This window comes from Larimichthys crocea, chromosome III (assembly GCF_000972845.2).
Source record: "Larimichthys crocea isolate SSNF chromosome III, L_crocea_2.0, whole genome shotgun sequence".
In the NCBI taxonomy this organism is placed as follows: Eukaryota; Metazoa; Chordata; class Actinopteri; family Sciaenidae; genus Larimichthys; species Larimichthys crocea.
In genome coordinates this window covers 27,495,591-27,508,850 of record NC_040013.1, presented here as the reverse complement: position 1 = coordinate 27,508,850, position 13,260 = coordinate 27,495,591, and the positions used below count along the sequence as shown (strand labels likewise).

General features: G+C 38.8%; 2 protein-coding genes across 7 annotated transcripts in view; both read left to right on the top strand.

The window, feature by feature from the left end:
- Positions 1-1,264: 1,264 nt before the first annotated feature.
- Positions 1,265-9,656, top strand: unc45b (unc-45 myosin chaperone B). Of its 2 annotated transcripts, none has more exons than XM_010739623.3 (20): positions 1,265-1,393; positions 2,057-2,218; positions 2,304-2,340; positions 2,453-2,628; positions 2,774-2,863; positions 3,874-4,041; positions 4,218-4,383; positions 4,541-4,711; positions 4,828-4,999; positions 5,124-5,424; positions 5,552-5,646; positions 5,918-6,059; positions 6,146-6,286; positions 6,416-6,543; positions 6,808-6,874; positions 7,053-7,166; positions 7,443-7,558; positions 7,665-7,782; positions 7,895-8,050; positions 8,527-9,656. In XM_010739623.3, the coding sequence occupies exons 2-20, from the start codon at positions 2,057-2,059 to the stop codon at positions 8,797-8,799; spliced, it is 2,793 nt and encodes a 930-aa protein (XP_010737925.3). In that variant the 5' UTR covers positions 1,265-1,393; the 3' UTR covers positions 8,800-9,656. The 2 variants fall into 2 exon arrangements, with proteins under 2 accessions (XP_010737925.3, XP_010737924.3); XM_010739622.3 differs by lacking the exon at positions 1,265-1,393 and adding an exon at positions 1,569-1,688.
- A 583-nt stretch (positions 9,657-10,239) lies between these two features.
- Positions 10,240-13,260, top strand: part of pip5k1bb (phosphatidylinositol-4-phosphate 5-kinase, type I, beta b) — a 40,902-nt gene continuing 37,881 nt past the window's right edge. For 3 of the 5 annotated variants that reach the window (XM_027277632.1, XM_027277629.1, XM_019254920.2), the window contains exons 1-5: positions 10,658-10,943; positions 11,507-11,619; positions 11,713-11,769; positions 11,853-12,089; positions 12,557-12,586. The gene's annotated coding sequence lies outside the window, so the exon portion shown is untranslated. Of the gene's footprint in view, positions 10,295-10,657; positions 10,944-11,506; positions 11,620-11,712; positions 11,770-11,852; positions 12,090-12,556; positions 12,587-13,260 lie in introns of those variants that run through there. The other 2 variants (XM_027277631.1, XM_027277630.1) reach the window with 2 other exon arrangements.

The following is a 13,260-nucleotide window of genomic DNA, read 5'->3' as shown; positions in this document are numbered from 1 at the left end:
TGGTACCTGTGAATTTAATGATATTTATGGCACCAGTTGTGAAATGTAAGTACATTTACTCTATAGCAAAGTAGTTATACTTGAATATTTACAATTGATTTACTATTTCTTATTTCCTATTTGTGCTACCTCATACTCATACACTTTAGATTGCATGTTTTACTCCACTACATGTACTCAACAGGTATAGTTAATACTTTAATACAGATTAACACTGTATATATTCAGTGTATCTTTTACTTCATTTCATGTAGTCCACTTTTGTATCTGCACTAATTCGATTTTAGGTTTTCTTCACTAATCTCTCAACCGCTGCTGCTGTGTGGGGCAGCTGAACTAAACACACCGTCAGCACCTTCCACAAACTGCTGCACCCCCAAACCCCTGCCTCCTCCGGTGACTCTTTTCCTCCATCTACTGACTCTGGCAGTCATCAATTTTCTCACTCAGTAAACTAGCTGTAACCACTGAAACTAGTTTTTTCACCACTTTGGAATGTCTATGCATTGCAGTACTTGTCACTGACAACTGTCCTGAAGATGACATTTGCCACCTCACTAGGCCACACCTGCCACTGTGTTTCACCTGCTAGGAATGAGTTTCACTGTAAGGTTGTAGTGCATGTGAGACTCAGCAATATAATATACAGTGGCCTCTCTGGAGAGCAGATGAAGACACTTTGCCTAATCCACTTCAAACCTTAACAGTTGTTTATCATATTAACGTGGCAGTTTACTATCTCATACTTGACATATAGTACTTGTTCACTCCACTGGAAATGTGTGAGACAGAGATTTAACGCATTCTCGTACCCCTGACTCTTACCCTAACCATCACTACAAAAACACATGGGGCTCGAGATCCTTCTCTTTCCAGAAGGTACTAGGTTCCTCTGTGGTCCTACAGCTGTCAGCCCCCCCACTTCACACCCCCCCATCTGTCTCGTACAACACCCCCCCACCACTTTGGCAACAGGCATTTGCTGGTGAGGTCTCAGCTGTCTGTGCCCTAAATAGACCATATCAGGAGCAGACCATCGTTGAGGGGGTCACACTCACTGAATACACTGAATGGAAAATAACAATTTTATATCAAAGTCTTAGATCATTCAAAGACATTGGAATAATGTTCGTTGTAACACGAGTAATTATGGTTTATAATGACCTTTAGTTTCAAAGTTGTTCTTTGTTTGGCTGTTACTGAAGTGAACCCCTACATGTGACAGGTAGTCCACCACGGCTCTGTCCCACCTCATTCAGATCCACTATAAGTATAAATTGAGGAGCTGGTAAAGCAAGGTTACAGAAGATAGAAAAAGTTTGTAATAAACACTAAGGGCTGGACATCTATACCTTCTACGCAGACCAAGACAAGACAACACACAATCCTAAAGGTACAGTACAGCTTTGACATGGGTCTGTTTTCTTTTTTCTTTTTGATTGACAATCAGGTATGCAGAGGGTACTTAGGATAAGGACACAGCGGGGGGTAGACTGTGCCTATCAGGGGAGCAGGACGAGATGGTGTCTATCCACTGGGAAAGTGTCATTTGTTGCAAGGCTCTGACTGGGGTACAAGAGCATGACCAAATAAGGCCTGAGGGGAGGCCATTTAAAGTTAGAGATAACATGTGCGTGGCCATTTGCTACAGAAGAACCAGGTCAGCAGGACACTGATTTGCAACAATGGTGAGAATAAAACATTTCTAATGCAATTGTATTTTAAAATTAAATTATGCTAATAGATTTTGATATTCCCTAGAATGTAAAATGAGAGTCTGTACATCTGAATGGGCTTTGCACTGCTGCTTTACTTTTGAAATGACAAAAAAGTGTAAAACTGTTCGGCGGATTTGTTTAGGATCTTTGACTGGTTTGAAATATTTATTTGTGTTGGAAAAACTCTTCTGATTTGATGACATTTGATTGACCATGGTGAGTTGATACTGTCAGACACACAAAGTGTTGACTGTCAGATTGGATTTTAACTAAAAAATCTGAAGGGATCTGTAGATTTCATAACTGTCATAACTGATAATCCTTTTTTCCCCTACCAGATGGGAGATCCAAACCAGTTAAAAGATGAGGGAAACAAACACTTCCAGGCCGGAGATATTGACAAGGCCATTGAGTGCTATACTAGTGCTATCAAGGTGTGCAAGGACAAAAAAGTGCTTGGTGTCATTCACAGGAACAGGTCTGCATGCTATTTAAAAAAGGTAAGCATTTTGCTAAAGCAGTACAAAAACATTTATTTGCAATTTCTTTGGCAAATTTATTTCAAGGTTTTTGATTTTCTTACAGGAAAACTATGCCAATGCAGCATCTGATGCATCTAAAGGTAAAGTAATGAATTACAGAAATGTAACCAACTCCAAATAGAGGAATAGAGGAATCAAAACATTAAACCAAAGGCCACAAGCTCATTATGACTCTTTCTTCCTCTCATATAGCTATTGATATAGATGCAGCAGATATCAAAGCCTTGTACCGGCGTTGCCAGGCTCTGGAAAAGCTAGGAAAACTGGACATGGCTTTCAAGGATGTGCAGAGATGTGCCACCATTGAACCAAAGAACAAGACCTTCCTAGAGACTCTACGCAGGCTTGGAGCAGAAATCCAGGCCAAGGTCAGCATTAAACACAACAAAACACCCATAATTGATGGTGGTGATTAATTTCTCTTGTGTTGTTGCATTAGAAAAGATAAATTGATACAGATGGATACCGAACCTCAAACAAAATGCATGTATATGATCATTTTAATCTCCACAGCTCAAGACAACATTCTCCACAGACTCGAGGGTACAGAACATGTTTGAAATTCTCCTTGATGAAGAGATGGAAAAAGACAAAAGGGAAAAGGTAACTAATTAACTCTACTAAACTCTGTACAGAGTTCAGCACAACCTCATGACTGAACTGTTTCTCCTTAAACTCTCCATCTCTGACCCCTCTCCTGATACTGTTCTACTTTAAATATTTATAGTGCATTCATATACTACTGTCCGTACTGTATATAGTCTATTCGTATATTACTGCACATAGTGTATTCAAATTCATATATATCTGTTTATTCTGTGTATAATGTTAGCTATATTTGCACTATTACTGTTAATACTTTCACACTATAAATATACATGTATTTATATATATTACATTTCATATTGAAACAATATATCTCAGCTAAATTACCTGTACTATATAATTACACCAGTCATTACATTTATACCACAATTGCAGCTGCTACACAAGCTGTAATATCATACTGTTAATAATGTATATATCCTTTAACATAATTCATATTTATACCTGCTCTTTTTATATCTATATTTATATTCGGGTGAAATTTATGGAAAATGTAAAATGTTCATGCTACAGTGATATTATATCATGAAAGTAGTGTATTTAAGTAGAAACATGATTGTCAGGTGTTGTCCTGGTCTCATGATGTCAAAATGTGAACAGCATGATAAAGAGGACTTTTTAAATACAAATGTCATTAAACCAGAACATTTATCGGTCGATTCATGGATCAGACTCTGGTTGTGATTTTTGTGGTTAATCACCTTGTTAGAGAACAGTATGTTATCCACTAAGTACTGAAACATTGAACAGTTGGATATTCAAAGGTTTGGAGAAGGTCAAATTAAGTTTACCTGTAAAAGGTTATAGTGCATTTTAGGTGCATTCTGAATTTTAATCTGAAAACCAAATATCCTTAACTTTTTGTGAGTAGTGTATGTACATATTCTTTACTGCACTTTACTGCACTTCTGGTAAGATGCTAAACTGTATTTCATTGTCTTAGTAGTTGTACTTTGTGCAATGACAATAAAGTTGAATTTAATCATCTAATCTAATCCAATGTCTAGGCTGCCAACAACCTGATTGTGCTCTCCAGAGATGACGCTGGAGCAGAGAGAATCTTCCAGAATAATGGCGTGCCTCTGCTGCTCAACATGATAGAAACAGGCAAATCAGAGATGGTCTTGGCTGCTATTCGTACTTTGTCAGGAATGTGCACAGGACACAAAGCTCGGGTGAGCATACTTATAGATACCTGTAGAAAAGACAACAATGTCAATTGTGGAGTGTTTTCCAAACACAAAAAACTTCAAGAAGTATAACTTCTACTTTTAAGATCCAGTTAGAAATAATATTTATATTATTTGTATTCATTTTCTCACAAAATGTACTTTTTACTTCCCCTAAACAGGCCATGGCTATTATTCACATGGTGGGCATTGATAAGATATGCAGCGTTATGGCTGTTGACAATGAAGAAATCGCAATGGCAACCTGCAACCTCTTCCAGTGCATCAATGACTCCCTCACTGGTGGAGATAGAAGAGAATACGGGAAGGAAGAGGCCTTGGTTTTGGGTAAGACAAAAATCACCATCTGTATCTGTAACAAATGGACCCATATTCAGCTCTTTATTTTTAATCTTCATATAAACCCTAAAGAATCAAGGACAGAAAGGAGAATTGCACTCCTGACCAAGACATACAATCTTTTATGTTATCTTTTCCTCTGCAGATGCGTCGAAAGACCTGAAAACCATTCTTCTCTCTCTCCTGGAGATGGTTGCTAATAAAAAGGTGTCTGGCCATGGCAGAGATCAGGCTCTGAACCTCCTGTGCAGGAATGTACCTCGCAAAGACAAGAAAGAGAGAGACAACTCAAGGAGCCTCTTCACTATTGACAATGGTATCCCAGCAGTTGTATCAGTATACTTACCTAGTTAGAGCTACAGTCCGTTGTTCTACCTAGACTTCCTGACATGAGATATCTATACATATGCAGTACATGTTTTTGTTCTGTAGGTCTGAAGAAAATCCTCAAAGTGTGTGGTCAGGTTACCGAACTGCCAGACCAGCTGCCCATGACAGAAAACACACAGCTGATTGCCAGTGTGCTTCTCAACAAGATCTATGATGACCTTAAATGCGATCCAGAGAGAGACAACTTCAGGGACATTTGTGATCAATATATTAAGTATGTCTATAGATTCCCAATTCACCAATGCTGTGGCCAAGACATTATAAATGAAGACCAAGTCAACATAACTTATCTCTTGTCTCTTTTTCTTTTCCCTTCCTCCTCCCTTCTTTTTCTACAGATCCAAAATCGACCCCAATGACATGGACAAGACCATTCACGCTATTAACACCATCTCAGGACTGCTTCAGGGTCCGTTTGATGTTGGTAATGCTTTGGTTGGACATCAAGGCATAATGGAGATGATGGTGGCTCTGTGCGCCTCCGAACGTGAGGTAGACCAGATGGTTGCTGTGGAGGCACTGATTCATTCCTCCTCAAAGATGAGCCGTGCCAGCTTCATCATCACCAATGGTGTGTCACTGCTCAAGGACATCTACAAGAAGACCAAGAATGAGAGGATTAAAATTCGTGCACTGGTGGTGAGTGTGCTCAGAAAAGAATAGACTTTTCACATTGACACATAATACATAAAGAAAATCAAATGTACAACCTCTAGACTTTGTCTGTGTGTATGCGTACGTATACTTATGTCCATGTCCTTTCCAGGGTCTCTGTAAACTGGGTTCAGCTGGAGGTGATGACTACAGTTTAAGGCAGTTTGCTGAAGGCTCCACAGAGAAGCTGGCCAAGCAGTGCAGAAAGTGAGACACAGACAGTTTATTAAAAAAGCAGATAAGCAGATTATTGCTAATAATGGTAGAAAAAATGTAGTATGCAAAAACTCTGCGAGGAAACTGGTATTAGTATTTTTGAAAAAAAAAATATATATAGTTTTGATGTAAAATGTTATACGGGTACGATTCCTTACAATAAGTATACAGTGCCAGAATGTCATTGTACCTTGTAAATCTACAACTTCGCATTATCAATAAATATACTTACTGTTAAATAATTAATTTTTTACTCTTCTAGGTGGCTCTGTAATCCCCAGATTGATACCAAAACAAGGAATTGGGCCATTGAGGGTCTTGCTTATCTGACTAATGATGCTGACGTGAAAGATGACTTTGTTGAGGATGAGCTTGCCTTGAAAGCCATGTTTGAATTGTCTAAGGTATGAAAATAACAGTCAGGGAGTAACATACAGTACATCTGGTTAGACATCAGAAATAACCTCTCTCCTTTCTCTGTTTTTTTTAGTCCAAGGATAAGACAATCTTGTATTCAGTTGCTTGCACCCTGGTTAACTGCACCAACTGCTATGAAAAGAAGGACATCATACCTGAGCTGGTTGAACTAGCGAAGTTTTCAAAGCAGCATGTGCCTGAACAACACCCCAAGGTAAAAAAAACCCCAGAACTATTATTAGATTCATTCAGGAGACCGCAAAACTTAAACTGATGTAGGAAGAGCGGAAACTGTTACACATATTGAATGCACGCATATACACGTTGTACACGCTTTTCTTAGGACAAGAAGGACTTTATTCAGAGAAGAGTGAAAAGGCTGCTGAAGGCTGGGGTCACATCAGCACTTGCTGTCATGGTCAAAGCAGACAACTCCATTCTGACTGACCAGACCAAGGAGCTGCTGGCAAGGTGGGAGAAGAAACTACTCATAAAAAAGTGATGATTTGGCATGAGTTGTCAAATAATTGAGTGGAATTCATATACATATCTGATGCATCACGTGTCATTTCATGCCATGAGTCACATCATATCAGTCCAACAGCTTAGCTGATGGGAATGCTTTTTCATTTACGGTCATTCCATTCCCATTTTGATACAGTGCATGTTTAAATGAATGAAATTCATCATCACATTTTCATTATTTTGTAACAATGTATTTATTATCTTATCTAGGGTTTTCTTGGCTTTGTCAGATGATCCTAAAGACCGCGGTATTCTTGTAGCTGAAGGTGGAGGAAAGGTGAGTTTTAGAAATTAATGTACAAGTGTATCTACAACACTTCATAAAGTCACAAATCAATTAAAAAAACCTTTTTACATGTTCCAACCAGATTTTTATATGAACATTAACTAAACAAACTGTTTGAAAAAAACCTCCACTGAACAATTCACAACTGTTCTTCTGGCTTTGCCCTCAGGCTTTGATTCCACTTGCTCTGGAAGGGACAGCTGCTGGGAAGGTGAAAGCCAGTCATGCTCTTGCCAAGATTGCAGCTATTTCCAACCCAGAAATCGCATTCCCTGGTGAACGGGTAAGCAAGAGAAATCCCTTTTGATATGATGAAATCATATCAAATATCATTAAATTACTATGGCATCAGATTATTCTTTATCTACCGGTACCTTTCTTTGTCTATCTATATGCTGGGATGACAATATATTCAATGTTTATGTGATTTTCTGAGTTTTATTGGTTCTACTGCTGGTTTATGTTATTAGTATTGTTACTATCTTCTTTGTGCCTCTCTTTTGGAGTTCAGTTCGTAGGACTTTTAAAAAGTCAGTTCTTTGTCTTTCTTGGTTGACAGGTGTATGAGGTGGTGCGGCCTTTAGTTAGCCTCCTTCAAACAGACAGAGATGGAATACAGAACTTTGAAGCTCTGAGAAGCCTCACCAACTTGGCTGGTTTCAGTGAAAAACTGAGGTAACATTTCACTGTGGTGTTTACAATAATAGGTCATTTCTTTGAAAAGTGACTTCACTGCAGCTTGTGCTGAAGTGTGTGTTTTATTCATCTGTTCAACTTCCAGAGTGAAGATTGTGAAAGAGAAGGCTCTTCCAGAAATAGAGAACTACATGTTTGAGGATCATGAGCAGATCAGACAGGCTGCCACTGAATGCATGTGCAACCTTGTTACATGTAAAGAGGTGGGAACAGACAAGTTGCTAAAATCTCACATAGTAACAGATGATGCATAGTCAGCATATGCGAGATGTACATGTGCAAATGTGGGAATTGAGGGTTTCAATTGTGTTTCAGGTCCAAGATCGTTACCTGGAGGACGGCAATGATAAGTTAAAACTCCTTGTGCTGCTGTGTGGTGAAGATGATGACAAACTTCAGATGGCTGCAGCTGGAGGTCTGGCCATGCTCACTGCTATTCAGAAGAAGATCTGCACCAAACTAACCAAAGTGGTATGTAGAGAATCAGATCTTTATTGCCAAGTAGGTTTTCAAACACAATTGTTCAATAGTGTTTTACTGTATGTATATCTATATAAAGGGAAGTGTCTCATCAGAGTCTGTTTTAAAAGCATCCTCTATAAAAAAATCCCCAGAAATTCTATAGTCAGCTTTCCCTCAGGAACTTACTTACACAATCTGGCAGATGCCACAGAGTAAGCAGTGGTGACTATTGCAAATTTTCTTGCTTCTCCAAATCTACAAGTAATATGATGAGAGGAGATTCCCTTTAAAAAATAAAATAAGAACTTACTCAATGTCTCATTGGACACTGTTCAGATTAGTCACTAGTTCACAGAGAGGACAATTAGTGACTGCATAGAGGTACAAGTGTTCAAATCCAAGTTTGCAAAGCACTGTGTGACATTTTTATGCGACACAATTTACTCTAGAGTGTCAATGACTAAGTGACTGATCTCTCTGAACAGACCAGCCAGTGGCTCGAGATCCTGCAGAGGTTGTGTCTCCACACCGACCCTAAGATACAGCACCGTGGCCTTGTAATTGTCTACAACATGCTCAACTCAGACGACAGTGAGCTGAGTAAAAAGCTGATCGAGAGCGAGCTGCTGGAAATCCTCTCTGTGATTGGCAAGGCAGCGGACAATCCCAAGAAGCAAGACACCATCGATGTGGCGCGCATGTGCCTGGTCAAAGCTATGGATCTTGGTTTGATCAAACCCTTCTCCAGCCCTTCTTAAAATGCTGGCAACTAGAAAAACAACACCAGCAGTGATTCTTCTTATTTCCTCTGTTAAATACAGACTTTTTTCCAAACACTTTTTTTAACCTGGCTTATAATTTCTAAAGATAATCTCTCATAATATAAATCTCTTTGTGTCTGTCTATCTGTCTGTGTTTTTATAGAGGCTGCTTATGTCTAGTGTAGTGGAATAAACACATATGGGCGATTTTCCACCATAAAGCATCATGAAATGTACTATCTAGATTTGAAAAAGATGCAATTGGACTCAGCACTTGGTAGAAAATTAAAAATGGGTGAACTAAATAAAGTAATAAATGAATTAAATTCAATAACATTTAGGTAAACTGAGTTTTCACCAACATTTCTTAGACATATGATGGGGATAGTCTCCATTTCATATCTTGTGCTCATTATTTTAGCCAACTTTGAGTGGATGTCTCAGGTGTTGTCTTAGAAAGTTTGTCATTTCATGCCACTGTGTGTCATTTCATGCCTCAAATGTAACTTTTTAAAAAGTCCTCTGTGAAAAATAAAGAAAATTTGTTTTATTAAAGCCATGCAAAGAGGAAAATTAACTTCCCACAAATGGATGCACAAAGTCTGCAAAGTGGTTATAAATGTCAAGTTAATATGAGCTCTGTCAAGGCAAACATACAAACTAAACTACAGGCTCTATGATGGGTGACACTGGACACAGGGAGGAAGTGAAATGCTCAGGAAGTATTGTTGTTGTTCACCTCACATTTTCTGTTCATGGTGACCTGTATCTAGACTGAGTGTTTATATGAATTTCTACCTTAGTAACTTCTCAGTGATTCTTTGTAAAGCCAGAATATAAGGTTCCTCACAGCATTTGATTTAAAGATTAGATTAGATTAGATTAGATTATACTTTATTTAAAAATGTACTGATGGTGATTAATATAACACTCATATTTAATATTTGATGTTTTTTTTCTTATTAATTATACTCTACCAACTATTGTACAGACATTTCATCTCTTATGCATATTATTTTGGCCAGTGCTGTACTTTACAAATATGCAGGTTCTCCAAAAATCCGTTTTTCCCACGTAATAAAAGCTGCAGTTCAAGTTTCAAGTTAAGTCAAGTAATCACTGTGAACACTCCTGTGCAATGACTTAACTATGCATGTGAGTACACAGACAGGTTCTGTGTATAATACGTGTATTTTGAATAGCAACATGTTTGAGAAACCCAACCATTAAAATAGCTGAGAATGGAAACAATTTGCACTGGACTGAACGTGTATCAGATCAGTCTCGAATATAAACAACGACATGATTTGCACAGCAGTGATCGCGATTGTGGAGATATGCTTCAAGAACAAGTGACAAACAAAAGGTCAGATTATGGAACATCCTTGACTCCACCCTTGTTCATACGAGTTTCGATCCGTCTTATCAGTTTCCTCCTGTCTCGTCTTGGGGAAGGTCTCGCAGTTTTCTACGGACATTTTAGCGGAATTGGGTAAGTTTATGCAAGAATTTCCAGAGATATATACACCTATATATATATGTATATATGTATATATATACACACATATGTTTATAGCAGTAGTTATATCAAAATAAATCTCATAACCTGCTTACTTTACGACCTCGTAGCAAGGGGGGTAGGCACAGGTGCCCGAAGTTTTTATGTGTTTGTGTTTATGTAATAGCCAGAGTGGAGCTATTTCTGCACTGATGACATCTGAAGTTCGCACAGAGGATACATTTAATTTTTTTTTGGAAATGTTTTACGCTTATGACGTTACCAGGCACACGTGCTTTCAGGAACATGCTCTAGGATAAGAGTAGCATTATAGCTGTGCGTAAAGTTTGTGTGAGAGAGAGAGATCGTCGAGGGAAGGGAGGAGGAGAGTGTGCGTCAGTGTGTGCGCGGATGGCGATGGAGGAGGTTCGCTTAGCTTTAGCGACAAATGTACAGTGTAGTTACGGTGTGACCAAAGTAAACACCACCACACCTCAAAGATAACGCAGAGCTCCTGTGTCTGTGTTTTCCACTGCTGTGAAAAGTGAAGCGGGTTAACCACGAAAGCCTGGTGAAGCACTTCGGTTCCAGGACACTTCTGACGGGAAGAAACGAAGCCGGGCTGCTGCCGCCGGTCGGTAAGGTTTGTGCGATGGGAGCTGAGATAGGTTGCTGGGGCATGTCTATATGTCCTGAATGCAACAACCATGAAATAACTTATTATTTCGCCTATTAACCGGCTTTATGGGTTGTGTTCAGTTAGTTTGTACTCTAGTGCATGGGACGTCTGAGGGGTAGAGTTATCAGAGGCTGTGACGTCTCCATTATTCTGGGTCGCTACATTATTATTGTTACTGTTTGATCTCGGCCCCGTTTCTCCAAAAGGTTACCATCGTTGGTATTTATATTTGGATTGATCCGCCCACCACTGATACCTTCTTGGCGCGCACCGCCTCAAATCTCAAATGAATGAAACAAACCGCTGCAGACCCGCACTCTGTCTGGGTCAGGTTAAGCTTTTGTCAACAAACAACCACAAAAGAGTCTCATGACTATCTATCGAGGCATGCAATCGTTTGCTGCCCCTCCCAACAGACTAAGGAGTAATTAGGTTCTGATTTAGTGTTGATGACAGAAATGTGACAGGATGGAGAAAACATAGGGAAAATACAGCATAAAGTTTCTGATGTTAATCTGTATTTCCAGCAGGTGCGTGTGTGTGTGTGGGGACTTACAGTATATGTCCCAGTGAACAACAGTGGAACACAGCAGCAGGTTTTGTGATCCAGAAAGCCCTCTCAGTACTGACAACATGCATGGTGGGTTTTCTGTCAATTCACCAGCTTTGAACTGTGTCCAATGTTTAACCATCAGAGACTTCATTTTAATTTGCATTTCTTTTGTCTTGACAGTGCTGACTTTAATCTTCATCTTTTGGGTGCTGTTTGCTCTCTGCACAGCAAATCAAGGTGTGTCTTCTTTTGTTTACAGCACTCTGATGATAAAAAAAAATGTTTGAGATGTTTCATAGATATATTGTATGATGTTACAGGTGGAAGTAGATCTGTGCAGCTGTTTTTCTGCGAGATTCCAGGATGTGCCGACAATGTGAAGCATGTATTTTGCAACGATGAGGATTTCTTCAGTGGTCACATTCCAGACTGCACAGGCCTTCCACCACCAAATACTGTATGCCAGCACGATGGCCGGGCATTTGTTTCCATAGATTCTCCTGGAAATTGTGATTTCGAAGGGATTAAAGGCTATATTGAGACCAAAAAATGTACAGGTATTTACTTTTACTTTCTAAAGCCATAAATATACTATACATTATGGTTTTTGTCTTGCAATCATTCACACATTCCTAAAACTTAGGGTGCCATATTAGAAACTAGAATTTCTTATTCAAATGTGACAATTCAAGAACTGGGTTGAACTGAACTACAGCAAAGACTTAAAGTTTACCCTGTTAATTTCACTGTTTATTTTCTGCTGCTGTCCTCTCTGCTTCTACTCCTGTATGGCGAGGTGAGGGCGCTGTTTGCTAATAATTTCAAAGTGAGAAATTCAATCCAGCAATAATAGCACCCTTGATGCCAAACTTTGAAATTAGTACATTTCCTGTCTAAAAGTCATATTGTAACAGCTTGTGGTAATGCAATCATTTAAATCTTAGTTTGGAGTGTCTTCCTGAAGTTTTTTTTCTGATGCTGTTCTGTATAACACTTTATAACCCTCCTCTTGTTTTCCAATTAGACAACAGCAGCATTTGTGCTTTTATCAATGGTAAGCTTCTCCTGCAGATACACACACTTTACAATATGCTGCCCACTGTTCTAAATGCCCATTGACTTGAAGTGTTTTGTCTTTCCTCCAGGAACTGCATCATCACCCATCACAAAAGGGATCGGGCAATATCTGGATACATATTGGTGTTTGTAAGTCCTGAAGACCAGTAAATCTGACACCTTGTCTGCTCATGTCATGTGTGTTCTGCTTCTGGATAAGCAGTGGTGCTAGAATGTATTTATTCAAAACTGACAAATTTGAGGTACTTGTATTTTCCACTTCACTACATTTAATTGGGCAATATGTACATTTACTACTCCACTGCATTTTTTGACAGCTTCAAAAGATTCTTCCTGCACCCAAAACAAGTGAAGAAATAAGCTTTTTGCTAACTCTACTTGCTTTTACTCTGCCAACTTCTTTCTCAGCTTTTGCGCATCAGAGCTGAAATGTTTGTCTGTCAAATGCTAACAATCAGGTGAGATCAACATTTTATGATTAGTTGCATTTATTGTGTATGGATACAGTTACCTTAAATATCCATCTCTCTATTCACAGGTGGTTTACTATTTATAGTATGCATATTTCTGTGTTGCTGGATAAAGAAGAAAGACAGAGAGTCAGAGAGGTAATCAACATATAATTTTATATTTTTATTTGCAAAGATTCTT